This window comes from Pomacea canaliculata, linkage group LG8 (genome assembly GCF_003073045.1).
Source record: "Pomacea canaliculata isolate SZHN2017 linkage group LG8, ASM307304v1, whole genome shotgun sequence".
In the NCBI taxonomy this organism is placed as follows: domain Eukaryota; kingdom Metazoa; phylum Mollusca; class Gastropoda; order Architaenioglossa; family Ampullariidae; genus Pomacea; species Pomacea canaliculata.
The window spans coordinates 17198719-17216016 of record NC_037597.1 but is presented as its reverse complement, the minus strand read 5'-3'; the positions used below and the strand labels follow the sequence as shown (position 1 = coordinate 17216016).

The 17298-nt window shown below is 36.5% G+C and overlaps 2 protein-coding genes across 4 annotated transcripts; one reads left to right on the top strand and one right to left on the bottom strand.

Moving 5' to 3' along the window:
• Positions 1-784: 784 nt before the first annotated feature.
• LOC112569956 lies at positions 785-5096 on the top strand. Of its 2 annotated transcripts, none has more exons than XM_025248078.1 (6): positions 785-1106; positions 1960-2366; positions 2981-3005; positions 3250-3348; positions 4059-4210; positions 4511-5096. In XM_025248078.1, the coding sequence occupies exons 2-6, from the start codon at positions 1971-1973 to the stop codon at positions 4553-4555; spliced, it is 717 nt and encodes a 238-aa protein (XP_025103863.1). In that variant the 5' UTR covers positions 785-1106; positions 1960-1970; the 3' UTR covers positions 4556-5096. The 2 variants fall into 2 exon arrangements, with proteins under 2 accessions (XP_025103863.1, XP_025103862.1); XM_025248077.1 differs by having other exon boundaries at positions 4059-4265.
• An 876-nt stretch (positions 5097-5972) lies between these two features.
• Positions 5973-17272, bottom strand: LOC112569954 (coiled-coil domain-containing protein 61-like). 2 transcript variants are annotated; one of them, XM_025248074.1, is made up of 15 exons: positions 16803-17272; positions 16294-16376; positions 15823-15986; positions 15328-15433; positions 14346-14392; positions 13925-14141; positions 12985-13360; positions 12406-12484; positions 11287-11372; positions 11064-11096; positions 10698-10770; positions 10306-10348; positions 9977-10017; positions 8439-8524; positions 5973-7108 (listed from the first exon to the last, which is right to left on the bottom strand). In XM_025248074.1, exons 1-15 carry the CDS (start codon positions 16957-16959, stop codon positions 7011-7013), a joined length of 1689 nt encoding a protein of 562 aa, XP_025103859.1. In that variant the 5' UTR covers positions 16960-17272; the 3' UTR covers positions 5973-7010. The 2 variants fall into 2 exon arrangements, with proteins under 2 accessions (XP_025103859.1, XP_025103860.1); XM_025248075.1 differs by having other exon boundaries at positions 10698-10761; positions 16803-17271.
• Positions 17273-17298: the final 26 nt, after the last annotated feature.

The window sequence follows — 17298 nt, the reverse complement described above, 5'->3', positions numbered from 1 at the left end:
AAGAGAGATATAGCATCCTCTTAAGCCTCAAGGTCTTGGCCGAATCTTGCGTGGTTGCTGGGGTGTAGCCCACCCTCTATTGATATATCATCGGCAGGCTGGCGTCACAGCTGTTATAAATCGTCGCGCCATCGCTATCTCGCTGTGACGATCGACAAAGTTCAGTTCGAGAGACGATGAGCGTTATTCCGACAGGAACTGGCACCAGACATCTTAGCAAAAAGGGTCTCTTTAATTGATCTCAGTATCGCGTTTAGAAGCTACTCCCTCCCCCGCTCTAAAGTTGTTCCTGTGGTTATGGTTCGCCACACGTGTCTCTAATGTACATCACTCGACATTTGTGTTGGAAGGGTGTCGTCGAGATGGTCAGTTGTGATTGTATTTTGAGGAAGGGAGTATGTACACCATGATGTTTAATGGCGAGCCAGCAAACATATTATATATATATGACGGCAAAGTAGCATGTCGGGCTACAATTAAGCCCTACGAGAACTCAGAAAGTATAATGTACGTCCCATCGTGTTCAGTGACATAGGATCCACGGCCGGAACCATCGACCGGCACAGAAATAAATAACTGAACCCAACGATTTGTGTTGTGTTGTCGGAAAGGAGACGAGGCAGGAGTGTACAAAGCTTCCGGTTTAGTCACATTCTTTGTTTAACCTCGCCGAGACTAACAGCGGAGAACTTCGCAAGAGGCTAAGCGTTGGTCTCGGCAGACAGACAGCAGTCCACCTGTACACGTCCGTGATCTTGCTGACAGCGTCACCAACGGTGATAGAGATATTTTACGCTCTTTGAATCGGGTTTAAGACCCGGGAAGCAAGGTTCGTGGCGTCGCATGCCACCTGCACTTGTTCCGAGTTTGTGTTGTCCTTGGTATATTCACACACTCCTACATTCCTTAATCTGTGGTTTAAGAACGTCCTTGATGGGAGGACGTCGGTTGTTACAGAAAACCAATATTATGGACAGTCGCAGCCAATCAAAAACTAGCTTTCATAATTTTGACGGAGTGGGCAAGGACGTTAGAGTTGCCTCGCATGTCTCGGCCGTCGAAGTTTGTTTTGGTCTGCTGGTCCCCGTAGGTTGTTAAGTACAAAGGTAACAGAACACTTCTTATTATTTCGTCTGTAGCATTCACTTACATGCATCACATTAAGCATGGTTTTCCAGGAAGCAATAATTATTTAATAAATGTAGATGCGATCGCTGTGACTGTGGAATGACCAGACTTCCCGAGTTATCAGTGTGACAGCCCTTTAAAACATAAACAAATCGATCGATCTGTTGGCTAGTTCGCGTAGAGACGATCGCTGAAGTTTGCCCGCGTGAATTTAAGTGCCACAGTTACTTTGAAATGAGTTATTGCATGTTTTATGTAATGCTGGGCAATGATAAATGTCCTCCTATTAATCGTAGTTCCTAAATAATAAGATAAGACTTTATTTGTCCCAGAGGGCAATTCTGGTGCAGCTCGATTAGATTTATAGAATAGATTAGAATTCATACACAATTGCATGCACAAAACTATTCATGTCTCATTCATAACACATTCAAAAGTCGCACTGCTGAAACAATGACACGCAAACTTCTTATTTGTAGTTTGATCATGAATTTTAAAGTGGCGCCCCATATATACGTTTTCTGCCCTGTCTTAATGGAATTTATCCATATAGGTCTTGTAATGGATTTTGTTCACAGTACTTAAGTGCATTGTTTATTCAAATGTTGATAGCAGCAATATCTCGGAAACAATAACAAATTTTAAAATGAAAGAATCACCAAAGAAGATGAACTTGCATATATTTCTCTTACGAAATCTGTTTGTGAAACCTTTATAATAATTTGGTTTAGGTGGTTCTCAAATTCTCTAGCCTGCGCTAAATGCAGTAGTCAATGCATTAAAAAAATTGCTTGGTTTATAACATCCCTATACGTTTTTTCACTACTTTAGGAGGACCGAGGATGACAGGACAACCTGTAAATCACCTGACCAGAAAATTAGGGTGGAGTTTACATCATCTGCCATGGACATTCCACACTATCCCACTGAAGAATATGATGTTTGAAAGAGAAGCTGTTTTTGGATCACACACAATCTGTTTCATGAGGCACATAACACCAGCTGTTTGTCCAGCTCATAATAGATGTCTTCATGGTCAGGAGGGGTCAAACATACTACCAAATGTGTGGAGTGCACATAATGTTATCACTTGCTTCAAGAGACATTGCTTACCCTGGAGACATTTTCATTCATCAGGACCAAGCATCCATCAGCTAGGGACTGGCATAGGAAAGTCTGACAACAGTGCACATCGCAGTTTTGGTGTAAGAGAAAGTGATACTTCAGTTGCAGCATGGGTATGTTTCTTTCCATTAGCTTGGGCCATAACAATATAAATGTTTCTAGGGAAAATGTTAAATGTTGGCATCTACCTCCTGAATCTGTTGCAGTTTGTTAGCATTAATAAAATTATTAGATGCTAAAATCTACATACACTGAATAAGAAATATTTTAATTAATAAAAGTTGCCAGACATAACAGCCAGTTAAGAGCAATTTTCATTGTATTAGAGAGGTATGGACTTTTGCTTTAATGTTGGCATTTGCCCCAAATACATGAGTCTTAAAAAATAAATATTGTTGATAGATATTTGTTATGTACATTTTAACAAGTAGTTAATATGTGCATAATGTTAAGAATTTTAACACATGAACTAATTTTATAAATATCTTTGCATAAATATTAAACATTTTGAGGATAAATATTAAGAATTTAATGATCACATTATCAGTTACACTTGCCAAACAAAACCGCATGTACACAGACAGTACAGCACTTAATGCCTTCATGCATAGTGTTCTAGTCTTTAATTTCTTTATTTATTCAAGAAAACTATTTTACATTTAGGTACGTGCGACTTTTTAAAAAAGCAATTTTCTTTCTTCATATATAACTTTTTCTTCTCAAACAGGCACTGAGACTTTCCAATGAAAATAGTAAGTGAATAGCAAGAAATACATTTATTCATTTACCTTTGGATACTTGTAAAGATTACATTATGTCAGTTCACAAATGGGATAACAAAACAAAAAAGGTGTTAACCTTAACTTGTAGGAAATAATATAGCTGCAAAGTTCATTGGTCACTAATTGATACAACTGTGAACAATTTGTAGTATTTCTGTGTAAAAAAAGAGTGGCTTTTTTGCAGATGTCTTTAATTCAATGAAATTTTTTACAGATTACTTGTCATGGTGCAGGAACACCTATCTGACCACAGTAGTAGGCATTGCCATGCTGGGGGAAGGGGCCTCATTATTGGCCCAGCATGCTGCAGAGGGTTAGTTCGCATCTTAGCTTAAATCCTAGCAGATTGTGATACAAATATAACTATGATATTCATAAAAATCTCACTTTAAATAGCTGAAACAGAATATTGAAATATTTTATTTTGTTTAGCACCTGTTGTTGTGGGCAGTCAAATCTCTATAAAAAGGACTAGCTCATGGGTGAAAATTTAGAAAACAGTAGGCGTACATTAGTACCTTTGATAGCAGATACATATAACAATACTGTCAAAATTGTAGAACTGATGAGGGCTGTGTTGAATCTTTCCTGATTTTTATTTAGAGAGGTGAAAAACCATACAGACCCTTTTTTCCTTTTGAGTCCATCCAAAAATTCTTTCTCTTACATTATATTAACTTTTTAAATACATTATATTAACTTTTCCAGAGTGTTTCAAAGCACAGCAGAAAACCACCCATGTCATATTGAAAAAAAAAATTACAAACACTTCCCTTTGGTCTATGAATGAGGAAATATTCTATAAAAGGCACAATGTGGTATGCTTGCTGGGAAAGACAAGATTAAAAAAAGTGTAGACAGCAGTGGAGTGAATGAAAGACTTGAGGGTTACATCATGTATGCCTGAAAGTTGCACAAGCTTTCTATAGGCCATAGCATGATGGAAACAGCAAGCTAATTTGTCAAAGTTATACTTTATACATCAGAGGGAAAAATCCTACAGTTTTTACATTTATTTTACAGGGGCATTCTTTGTCGCTGGAGTTAATCTTTTGTGGGGCACTGGTCAGTTGTTCTACAATGTCTTCTACCTTCGGAGACGAATGGAAATGTCGTGGATATGGGCAATACTTTATTTGTCCATGGCAACTCTTCATTTGCTACTGTGGCTAATGGTGTGTTTGCTTTATATAGGCTACACTGATGATCAACGAAGGATCATTGCTATAGGTAAAGATTCAGATAATACCGTTGATGGTTAGATGTGCCTCGGAACATCTAACAAGTCCATGTCTAGAGAGGTTGAGTAATAAAAGTGACCATCATTGTGTTGTCTCTCAATCCTTCAGCTGAAGCATCATTGTAGCCTTTGACTTCAAGCTGTGTTTTTGCTAGTTAACATTAGAGGTAGACAAAAACTGCTGTGATGTAGCTGGTGCTGATTCATTTTTCCATGAGTAAATTTTTCTCTACAGGTTTCTGTACTAGCTCAGGCAGTCATTCTGCTCTTCAAAAGATGATATTATCAAAGATGAACACTTTACCACTCTTCTGGAAATATTAAATATTGACTACACTTAACAGCTAAAATATATGAAGAACATGCAGGTTGGTTACCTGTACTGTGATGGGGTCCTATTGGTATAATTTGGCTACATTTTAGCACTATGACCATAGTGTTTTGCATAACAACTAAGATACAATATTTAACAGTTCATTTGTAACTGCTGCATTATGTTTTGTCATTAGCCATGTCTTATTTTCTGGTTATTTTGTTATCTTAGTATCAGCATACTTAGAAGCACCTCTAGGATGTTCTAAATCAATGAAACATCCTGTTCAGTACACCTGCACTTTATGAAAAAATTATATTTGCATATATCCTGTAACTGTGATCATTTTTTTATTTTTTTATGCTGGACCAATACTGTGTTTAAATAATGCTGCATCTTAACTGCTTGTTACAAGCTGTACACATTCTTGTAATATAACTAGACAAGTTGTCTGTACTGTGCAATTTTTATTGAAGTTTTCGGAATAATGTCTGAGTTGAGACAGTCATGGTTTTGTAAACTGTTGACCTATTTATGTTGGATGTGTTGAGAAGCTTTACAGTTTGTGTTCAGGATAGATGGTGGAGGGAAGTCATCTACATTTAATGCTTTCTTAACGCCATGGAGGCACTTAGTGTTTATATTTGTAAATGCTGGAGATCTTCAACTTTCTCTTTATCCAGTATCTTAACAGATGCATGCACAAAGAGACCTCTCTGCAGAAATTATATGTGGATTAGCACCATTTTAATGTAGCAATGATGTAGCCGAGTGGTGGGGGCTGTGGTGTGACGACAACAAACTTCCAACACTCGAACTAAGGCAGGAACAGTCAGCAGGCGTGCGACCCTTTAATACACGGACTAGTACAATGGCCACAGCTGTGTCACATCACCAGAGGCGCTAAAAGTCAAGGTTGTCTCTTCTCTGTCACATACCTGTGCTCCCTCTCTGATCCGCCGTCTGTTCTGTCGTTTCGTCTCAGCTCTGCCTTATATACCTCTGGGAAGGGTAAACTTTCCGCCATCCTCCTATACGGCCAGGGCAATTAGCAGCTTTAACCCTAGCCAATCACTGCCAAGTATCCTCTCTTGCCATGATGCCTCAACAGATCCCGCCAACAACAATCATCCGCTGGACCCAAAACTAACAAGCACCAGACTACCAGCCCTCTACATTAATAGAAGTGGCAATACCACGATCACACAAAGAGCGACTGAAATGGAAAACTGCTGTTAACTGCTGGTGGAGAGAAAGGTGAAAAAGAAAACCCCCATTTAATGCATTTAGAACAATAACTAGTATGTTTAATAAATGCAACACCTAAAAAAATATTAAAAAACCTCAAAACAGTCAATAACATTTATCACAAAACATACTCATAAATACTTTCAGTTTTTTTAATGGTTTTAGTCATTCAATTAAAATATCAGGTAATATTCTCATTCACTCTTGCTTACACCAAATTTTTATTGTGCAGAAAGAAAAAAAATAAATGACCCATCAGCGCACTGAAAATATAAACCCGGGGTTTATACCTGGCTGTTCCTGTGATTGCATATCTCTCCATAGATACAGCCTTAGTAGCTGTGGAGCAAACACAAGATGTGAAACTATCCTGACCTCCCTCATCCCTTTTCTTTTTTTAACAAGTAGAGGTTCCATGTTGCTTCCAAAGCTGCCTCATGGCCATCATCTGGTGTTAACAAAACCCACATTTGCTGTAGATGTCTCCAAACAGTACTGTCTATAGTAATACTAAGATTAAGTCTTGCCAGCCTCACAATTCCAATGCCAATTCCAGACATAAGGAATAAAGACTGCCAGCTCTCCCTCACTAATATCTCTCCTCCTTTGATACACTAATCCTCACGCTTAATTTTCAAAATCTTCAATTTTTACCAAGTTACAATTATCATTTTTCCCCTTCTCCATGATACAAAGACTCAGCACTTTAAATGTTACATATATAGAGATAATGCAAAAACTGATAAACCTACCATGTGCATGTTCAGGCATTCTCTCAAAAGTAGGTTTGTGTACAACTATATATAAATGTCATGTGCAGTGAACAAGAGTTACCATATCCACACTTGCATCTGAAAGTACACCATCCGTCATTCAGCCATGCACTCATTAACTATTCTTGTACATCTGTTGTTATGAACATCATAAAGTCTTTGCTTTTTTAAAAACACAGCTTGGCATGCGTAAGACAAATATAGTATCCTGCTAAACTGGCACCCGTTCTTGTCTGGCCTTTTTTTTTTTTTAGGCATGATCACAGTTTCTTTGAGTCTTATAAATGCAGCCTAAGATTATTTTAGAATGTCTGATGTCTGCAGTGAAACCTAACTGACAGTACATCACAAACCGCTGACCATGGTTTCAGACGCATTCATTTTGTTGCAAGTTTTGGTAGTTATGGCATGGTGGCTTTCATCAGCTGCTGCAAACGATTCAGGCGCTCATCAATTTCATTGATTTCAGCAGATCTATCGAAAACTTCACTTTCTTCCCCTGTACACAAAAAAAGACAATAGCAACTATTTTAATAACCATAACCATAAGCATCTGTTAAACACTCCTTGCACAGAAAATACCATATCCACACATAATTCTCAGCATCTTTATAAAGAATCTATGCCTAAAACATAATGCACAAATATCTTTATGAAATATTTACTAAAATAAATAAAAAGCACTCTAGAAGAGAGTATAATGTTCAAAAATCACTTTCATGTATGCACAAATAGTGAAAACAGATTGGTGGATGCTAGAAATTATTTAAGTTGCTTGCCTTTCTTGTGTTAAAACAGTGCAGAACTTCGAAAAATTAATACATCAAATAATTTATCACTCAAAAATCCAAGAAAAAACATTCTAGAAAAAAACTGAACATAAGGACTAAATATATAACCTCTGATTTAAAAAGAACCAAACAAAATATTCATATACACACAATGGTAAGTAATGAAATACAATGCCATGAGCTACATATTTCAGGCAATTGTAATATCACTGTTCATGACTGAAAATTAAATAAATGATCCATAATAACTGCAGTGATTAAAAACTGGTGAAGACAAGCTACTTGAACTGATACTGATTTTACCATTCTTTATAACCCTTTTTATGTTATATACATGTTGCTTTTTACTTTTAAAAATTCCAAATAAATTGAACTGTTATAAATGTGGAATTATGGAAGATAAATGTTGAAATCTCATTGTAGATGACCTTATTTCACTGTTATTTTGTCACTGTTTAGTTTAAGAGGGGAAAAAAGGTAAACCTCAAACACTGTAAGGAAATTCTTTTCAATAAACCAAAAGCAAATTTGTTTCTAGAGCTAGTTGCACATGTTTCTAAAACTTGAAACTTAGTAAAGAAGAAAATTTAAAAATGTTTTTCAAAAATTGCACATACACCAAAAAAGTTTTATCTTCTTTAAAACAATTTCAATTTTAAAAAAATATAAAATTGATTGTTGGACTGTGTTCCTGTAAAAATGATTAAATAGATTTAAGCCCAAAACATGCTTAAAATTAGAAATATTTGAGCAACTGGCTCCTGAACCAAAGTCTGGTGATCTTATTTTGACCAAAAAAACTTTGTTATTTCACAAAATAAACACAATTCTATAAATATATTTGGAAAGAAAACATTATTTAAGCAAAACTGAAGCTACTTTTAGCATTGTTTTGTGATGAACAGAAGTTCAAAAAATACTTTGAAAAATAATCTGACGAATGGAAGCATCAGTTGTAAAGATAAATTAGTTCATCCACTGTACAATCTAATGCCAGCTGGAAAATGGGCTATTGTCCTGCATATCGTGTGCACTTACCATCACTAGTGCTTGCGGGATCCACATTTTCTTTGTCTATCACAGACTTGCGCTTGCCGAAACCATTTTCTGGAGTGCTGGCCAAAGTTCGTTTAGTCAAGGATCAAAGCTATTTACAAATCTCCTGGTCCAGCCAAAACGTTTAAATCTTTAGCTTAGTCCATACTTTTTGCATTGGTGTTCACAGGCTGAGGTGGTGTTGCAGTAAGCAGGTAATAATAGTATAATGTGACCACAAATCATTTTAAAATCTATCTCCAGTTTGCATTTTATCTGTTTAAAGAAAATGCATAGCAGTTGACCCCAAAGACAGTGACTATATCACATGCCTTGTTTTTACCCCACTGCCCATTGCCTAAAGACTTTTCCCTAACACAAGCAAAAACAAAGACTTCTACTTCTGCAGCATTCATTTTGGTATTTTCAAATAATGCACGCAGTGATAAACTATACATATTTGCCATTTAGCAGGAAACTAAAAAGTAAATAAGCTGAGACAATTTCACTTCCAGCAAGAATGATTACCCTGCCAGCATTAAGGTTAAAATTGAAGACTTTTAAATGAAAAATTAGTTCTAAAAACAACTGAAGATTGAAGAAATCACAATCCTGGATATTTGGGTTCCTATGCACAATAGTACAAAGAACAACTTCTAAACTGGATGTTTCTTCTCCGGCCATCCATGAAATAAAACAATAGCAATGCCCCAATCTCAAGTTCATCAACCGATCATTACACGAAAGCAGGCTCCACCAAAAAATTGCATGACAGAGATGTCAACTTTCACGGTATCCTGTACCTGTCAGCCCTCCTTGGTTTGGTAGATTAATAATAATATGTACTTGCAACGTGCAGCATCATGATTCAGATAGATCGCACTTTCTGCGCAGACCAGACATAAAGTGATGGATAAAGGTATGAAGGATTATCGGTACTGTAAAAAGTGTAAGATGGAGTCATTGCATGATGGTTAACATGACAGATAATATTCCAAAAGGAGTTAAGAATAGTAATTCAAGAATACTAGTTAGCGAACAAATATGTTTTCAGAGAATGTTTGAATGTAGCCTTTGAGTTAGTGGCAAATGTGATGTGGAAAAGAGTTCCACTGTTTTTCAGCAAAGAGGGAGAACATCCATTGTCCATATGTGACTGTCTTTGTGGGAGAGAGGGACAGAATGCAGGAGTCTGATGAGAAGCAAAAGGTTGCTGGCAGGGATGTGGACAGTCAAGAGTTCAGTAAAGTAGTGGAAGGAAGAGCCTTCAAAGAATCCATAACACAGAGATGAGAGCTTGTAGTCTATTCTAGCTTTAATTAGTAGCCAGTGACAGGAGTTATAGTTCTGTTTGTATTTGTATTTTAAAACTGTAACCAAATTAGTTCTAAATCTGTAATTTTAGAATTTTTAAATTCTTCTCTGCTTACTGCCACAGTAGTGGAACTTTTTTTATGAGGCATATTTTTAAAATTTTATTATTAATGGCATGCAAAAAGTAACATAAAGAGACAACATGCAAACACAAATTTAAAGGATATACTTTTGACTTGTAAGGCAGACGTGCTTTTCCTCTGGTCATCTAAATATGTAAAAAAGAAATGAAAAGAAACCCTTTTTTAAACAGACAAAAAATAAATTGCAGTTTTACTCCAAATGGCCAAAGTGGCAAACATTCCTTTCCCTCCATTTCCCCCCACTTTCTTCCTCTTGTACACATGCACACATAAACCCTGCACTTGTACTCACAAACCCTGCATGCACACACACACACAACAGGCACACACAGCCACACACACCTTCAAACCCTATCACAGAGACATATTTGAAAACATAAATATTGCTTACACAAATGAATTGAAAAGCATACCTTAGACTGACTTAACTGTGGTTTTGCCAAGTAACTGCTACTCCTGAAAGAATTTTGAAATACCATGTCAAAGACTGGGGTAAATGCACCTGCATATTTTCTATATAAATTTCTTAGATTCAAATATAAAGCTACCATACACCTTCAAAGAATCCTCTTGACACTTCGAATGCAGCAACTCAATTTTCTGGCTTCTCTAATATGTGACACATAATTATAATAATACAGTTCATTTATATAGTACCTTTCTCCAGCATTAGCCAAGCTCAAAATGCCTTACATAAATAAAATGAATGAGCACATCATTTTGTGCTAGAGATCCAAAATAAGTTTTTGTAGAAGTTTCATTATTTTTTAAAATTCATCATAGAAGAACATGACACAATGCTTACTGTAGCCGTGAAGTGTAAGAGCCGTCTGAGACAAAGCCATCACTCAGATCACCCTGGCTCCCAACTGCAAATTCTGTTCATGTCAGTACAGTATATAGGTGGCAAAACAGTTACAGGACTAAAAACTAGTTTGTGTGTGGTTTCATGTGTGTCACAAAAGATTCTAGCCAATTTTTTACAAACTGTTATACACAATACTTGTTCACTATAAATGCAGCAGGTGTACATTCATTTGTACACATATGCATAGACATGCGGATGTACACACACACACACTTTGATGCATTTCAAATATTTACACTTGTTATTCATGATAAAGACTATAAAAAATTCTCAAAATAAAAACAAGAGGAAAACAGCACTCACTAGAGGAAGTCCTAGATCTGTGTCGGCTATGAGCTGAGAAGCAAAAAGGAGAAAAAAAACCAAACCAAAATCTCACTTTGTCTCACGTAAGATCACAGATATTAAAAATATGTTAACTTTTATCAATTTTAACATGCAAACACAGGAAAATTTGCTTCATGAAGGGTAACAAATAATCATTGAAGAATAAGGTGGCAGAAAACATTTAAATAATGTTCAATACCTGAATTTCTACTGGAGTTAAAACTGGCAGGAGAGGGTTTTGAGTTGATGGAAACACCTGATACATTGGCTCTCTCTCTTCTCTTCCTGAAAGCAAGGATTCTTGTAGGAATATACAAAAAAGTATGGTAACTGTACTTAGGATCTATACACTAATGATAAAAACCACCAACACAAAAAACTACTTTTTTTTTTAATGGGGGTGACAGCATTTTTAGATTCTGAAGAACAAACAAGAAAGAGATTAATTAGTGCATGGATGCATATTGCTGGGTTGCTCGTAGACAAATTTTCTACATTAACTTTTCTAATAAGATCACTGGTCAGATATGCTTCTGGTTTCAGTATCAGCATAAAGAGGAAGAGCAAACTCTTGTGATGATGATTGTACAAAAGTTCTAGCTTTGTGGCCTATTGTTCTTTCAGTTTATTGGCTTAAATCTGTGGGAAGTGGAGGTTGGCAAATTTTAAATAAAAATAAAAAATAAAAAAGTAACTAAGCAACAAACTTATCACAACTATACTGTTGACATTGAGAATTACAGCATGGTTCTAGACATTAGTTGTAAATGGCACATATACTAAAGAGTTTCTTACTCCACCTTCTTTGACCAAATTGTAACATATGACTCATGAGTGTGTAAGAAGGCATATTTACAGACTAGTATGGTAGGACTGAGTCACAAAAAGGTGCCTACATTATTAACAGCACATACACCATACTTAAGTCCCTAACGTAATCGGATGTAAATATTATTTCCCCAAACATGGGTGAATAACATCCCTCTGTTCTTGAGATATGAGCCAATGAACATCACTTTGCACAGAAAAAGGTCAAGCCTGTGAGGATACAAACATTGACAGGTATGCCTTACTAACATATCATCTCAGCTATTCTACTAGTTGTAGCCTTCATAATATAAACATAGCTACATACATTTCTGATGTTTCTGCTTTTTTTTTTTTACCTCATTCTCTGCATGGTGATGTATGTGAATAATTGCAGGGTGATATTCTCTCAGATTTTTAAGAAATATTATTTTGTACTTGTCCATAAGAGCACAGCCTCATAATTTGAAAAAAAGACCACCCCCCAGGCCTTTAAAACTTAAATCCCTACCTTTTTAAAACAGCCTCTTTCTTGCGCCTCTCCTGTTCCTTTATGTATGCAGTGGGATTAAATCTAGATATTAGAAGCCCTGAGAAAACATCATGCATCAAAGAATAAGTATTCTGATATAAAAAACATCAGTTTTAGACTGTAACAAAATAATTTCCTTTGAAATTCAAATCCCCTCTTTTAAACAGCACTTAGTTGACCATCTGAACAACAATGGTCAAACGCACCTCCATTCAAAAACCTAGTACATATGTGAACAACAATGACTGAAAAATATAATCTGAAGAGAGAGACAAGTGGACAAGAGGATCATTGGTATTCTTAGCTGCTGCCAGAACCTGTTAGATAAAAGTTTCAGGTCATGCGTTTGCACATGGAACCAGAAATGGCAATGTTTGTTGAGAAAAAGCAGATAGAATTGTAAACTTTAGTATTTTAGCCTCAAATCAATCTATTCAGCATTCAGCTCTGTGCTGACATTAAAAAGTTGCAGCTTCACAAGATGAAGTGGGTAAACCTCTGCAATGGTAATACATGTGTATGTGTGTTCATAGAAACTTAGGAATTAAGAGCTGTTACCTGCTGGTGACGGAGATCTGGATACATGGAAACTACCTCTGACAGATGACGGGGACTCAGAGTGCCTGCTACGATTAGGAGCTGATGATGGTCGATCTCTGGAAGATGACCTATCTCTTCGCTGCGGGAGATAAAGGCGGTCATGAGAACTGGACCTTTCTATATCTCGTGAGTATGAGGAGTTTCTCTCTCGTGACAAAGATCTCTGTCTAGAACTGGAATTCTTCCTAAGTTTATTCAGTCTTTCTATGGAACTTCTTTTGTCAGTACTGTTGCTGCGTGCAGGTTGTCGACCCCTCTTGTATACAGCAAGCTCATTGGTAAGACTTTTAACACGAACACGCAGATTTCTTTCTGAAGCTCTCAGTTCTTCCACCTGTTCCAATTGCAGAGAAGGGGGAAAAATGAAGTAAATAAAAATTAAACACTGGCCATCTCTTAGCAGCTGAAATCAAATCTCACTTTTTGAAAGAAAAAAAATAATGTAAGACTGGTCAATGTTTTCATATTGTAGCCAGTTTTCTTGTGTTTTATCAGGATGTATCATAACCAGATTTTGAAAATCAACCAAATTTTTAAAGCTTTTTTTTTCTGCGCACATGGATGCACACACATACACACACAACAATCAGTCAAGTTATCATATACACAAAATAGAAGAATGCTGGCTATTTGAACAAAATGAAAAATGTACCAAGTCCACATATGAACACAAACATGTATAAACAGATTTTTGCTTTGACGTTATCCTAAATACACCACAAAAACTTCTTGTTTCAGATGCATTCTAACAATCCCTGTTCCTGCACGACGAATTTTATATCAGCACCTTTTAATTTAGAGGAGTACTATGCATAAGCCACTGATATCATGACTAGTTTTGATAATGACAAGAATATACCTTACACAGGTGTTCCTTAAAATGTTAATGAAGCCATACCTCTTCCAAAAGTTCTCTATACTCTTGACTGCGTTTACTTGAAGCTCGCTGGTGTTCTGTTTTCTCTTTCATCAGTTCCTGCTCCAGATTTCGAACTACAGCTTTAAGAGTTCGAACCTCCTTTACAGTGCTGCCTGAGACTGTATTGCGCATCTCTCTCCTGTATTGCATGAACTCTGCTTCTATTTCATCCTTCTCTTTAGCCAGCCGCTGAAACCTGTTACTCAATAGGATGATGATATTGCAACGTTTCAGAATTAAATATCATGTTTGTTTGCTGAAAATCCAGTTCTCAATTCTTGCTAATACTTTTCTGGTAGTGTAAGAAGAGGAGACAGCAAAAGAAAATCAAAGGAATAAAAAAATTGGTATCAGCAGACCTATCAGATTTATTCATACGAAAGAATAAACAGATTCTTACTCCTTCTGGAGCTTTTCATAATCCCGATTTCTGTATTCTGCATAACCCTGGAAAAAAGAAAACATTAAGACAATCATCGTAATAATTGCAATAAAAGTCCACTTCCAGCAGCAAGCTCAATGTGTTTTGACATAAGCAAGTGGCTTAACAATATTTCTCTTTCTCCTCCTCTCTCTCTCTCACACACACAAAGGTGTCCACATAAACACAGACTCACATGCAAACTAAAAGTGGAAGGTATGACAGGAAAAAAAGAGAAAACACCAGAAGTATTTCCAGAAAAGGTATGGTCTTAAAACCAGACTTGAAAGCATCAAAATGCTCCCAGACCAAAGTTAAAAAATAAAAAAACAAAGCAGCTCCATATTGTCATAAGAGTCAGCCAGGTATCACTGAGATCACTCCAATGTATATAAAGGTTGTATGGACAGTAAACTGCAAAAGCTTCATCGTGTCTTTGGCAGACAGACCCTGTCTCCTTCAGCTGTCTTTACATTCCTGATAAAACATATACTCAATGCTGCTTGGTGGAGCAGTAAAGTGTTCCACTCACTGACAGATTTCAGCCTTAAATTAATAACCAATATTCCATGCCTACACATGTATATAATTAAAGCTTAATAAGCTTAGCTTATTATTATAAGACTACAGCCAGATGTCATCATTAGCTCTAACTGTTAGCTAGAACTATATCCTTATTAGTACGTACATTTTAGAGCTGATAATATGCAATCTTACAACTGATTGTAAGCCGTGCACAAGCTAGCAAAAACTGTTAACACCTTACTAAAGCATGGTGGTAACAGACAATACACCTCAAAAGGTTACCAGCATTATCCAGTCCATATACTACTAATGAAAATCTTTAAAAATAGTATCGAAGACTCCAAAAATGCATGACAAAGCTATACCTGCTCTTGGCAATCCTTACCAATCCTATCCCTATGCAACATTGACTGCATCTCACAGCACCAATACTTACTGCTTGCTTCAGTTTCTTTATCTCAGTTTTCAGTTGTCTGATGGTCTCCTGAAGTGCTCTGGGATCAGGCTTTCCAACGTATGGCAATGGCAAAGGATAATGGATTCTGTGCACAGAATAACAGCCCTGACCAGATGACTGAAGAAAAATGGCACCAACATTAACAAGCTACAACGAGTGGGGATTTATGCAATACCTTTTAAGACATCAAGAAAAAAAGGCCACTTAAAAGAGTTACCCAGAACAATATCAACCCAGATGCTTTGACCTTGACCCAAAACAATATGACATTTGCCAAGATCAAATTGATACAATTGGCCATGTAACTTAGAGTCAACTTGATCACCAATCTCTACTGACCAAGCCAGCCCCTTCCTGCTCCCCACCCCCCACCCCCATGAAAAGTTCAAGATTTCCAACATTTTTAGCTTAATCACTTCCCACTGTCTTTAAACTATTTAAAATAACGTTTTTGCAAGAAAATCTTGTGCTTACCTGTCAAATTCCACTGTGTATGTGAGAATGAGATAACGTTTGGACATCAAACCACTGCGTGGAGCTGGAATACTGGACTTGGCATCTGAAGCACCACTCTTCTTTTGTCGTAGCACTTCCAGATCAGAATAGGTCAGCAGGTCCAGAAACACTGTGCTGCTTGACTAAATCAATATTTAAAAAAAAAAAAAAAGAGAATAAGGAGAAAAGTGTGTTTGAATTTACAAAAACCACAAAATGGTAAAAACTCATGTGAGAAGTAGCAGTTCATGAGAGATACAGACAAGAAGATTCAGCATTTTATTTTGTAATTAACATATTCATTTTGCTTTCAGTTTAATTAAGGTTTACATAGAGTGAGCATCACAGAATATTTCTCATCCAACAAAAATCTCTAAAATAAACTTCATGCACATTTTTATGTCGAATTAATAACTAAAGAAAAAAATGTGTTTTTATAGAGGGAAATACCTGTGTTATTGCTGACTCCAGCATACTGACAAATATGGAGAACTGTTTGAAGTTTCCAGTTTTACGTGTCAGGTCCTCCACATCTAATAAATGATGTAAAAAGGGTTTAGAAATAACAAAATAAAATCAGGAAAAGAGTTTTATATGCTTTCAATGTAGGTTGAAATAATTCAATAAAGATATTGTTTCTGACAGGGCCAACAATCTGAAATGGTTAGTAAATCAAAACCTGAGTATCAGAGCAGAACTATGTTGTACAAGAAAACGTGGTGGGAGTTATTATAGAGAATATAATATTCACAGGTCTTAGAAAATTATTTTTCTTTTCACTTTGGCTAATGAAGCAAAACTGTAAAAAGTTGGCTGATTAGATACAGTTTACTCCTAGATTTGATCTTGTTCACAGCCAGATACAATAATTTGTACTTTATGTTATACTTCCAAAGTATTTTTTAAAGAAAGGTCTTTTTTTTTTAAACAAGGACAGACGATCAAAGTACATTACGTACAGGCTGCATCGAATGTTGCTCTCCACTGATCAGCTGTGAGTCGGTCCTCCACTTCTATAGTCACTGAGTTGTTCCCCTTGCAATCCATCGTCACATAAAAATCTGATCCACGGAAGGTGTACGGGGCGGTAACACTGCTGTTCTCCGCAATTTCCATACTGACGAGAGCAAATGAAAATTACAACTATTCAGGGTTTTATGACTTAGCCGTGTGATGTAAAGCCAAACAGTAACTCCTCAAAAGTTGTCATGAAACACGTCTCGACATGATACAAGCTGTGGAAATAATTATCTCACGCTGAAGACTGGAAGTCATTTCCAGAAGCTGTCTGAAATATGCCAGCACAAATGCGCTTCGAAAATGCTTACAAAAGAAACAGTCACATCATTTAAATCTCTTCAGTTCTTCATGCAAAAATTCACAAGGAAGAATCCTCTTTTAAAGTCAGCGCTACCACGGACATCATACGCGCATGTGCAGATCGCTACCAGCAGA

What these genes read in the sequence shown, in the direction of transcription:
- LOC112569954 (XM_025248074.1), bottom strand. Translation starts at nt 16,959, where the DNA reads ATGGAAATTGCGGAGAACAGCAGTGTTACCGCCCCGTACACCTTCCGT. An exon ending in TCTTACACTTCACGGCTACA is followed by an intron (nt 10,349 to 10,697) that starts GTAAGCATTGTG and finishes AAATTCTTTCAG; the next exon opens with GAGTAGCAGTTACTTGGCAA. An exon ending in CACAGTTAAGTCAGTCTAAG is followed by an intron (nt 10,018 to 10,305) that starts GTATGCTTTTCA and finishes TTACATATTTAG; the next exon opens with ATGACCAGAGGAAAAGCACG.
- LOC112569956 (XM_025248077.1), top strand. Translation starts at nt 1,971, where the DNA reads ATGACAGGACAACCTGTAAATCACCTGACCAGAAAATTAGGGTGGAGT. An exon ending in ATACTTCAGTTGCAGCATGG is followed by an intron (nt 2,367 to 2,980) that starts GTATGTTTCTTT and finishes CTTCTCAAACAG; the next exon opens with GCACTGAGACTTTCCAATGA. An exon ending in ACGAAGGATCATTGCTATAG is followed by an intron (nt 4,266 to 4,510) that starts GTAAAGATTCAG and finishes TTTTCTCTACAG; the next exon opens with GTTTCTGTACTAGCTCAGGC.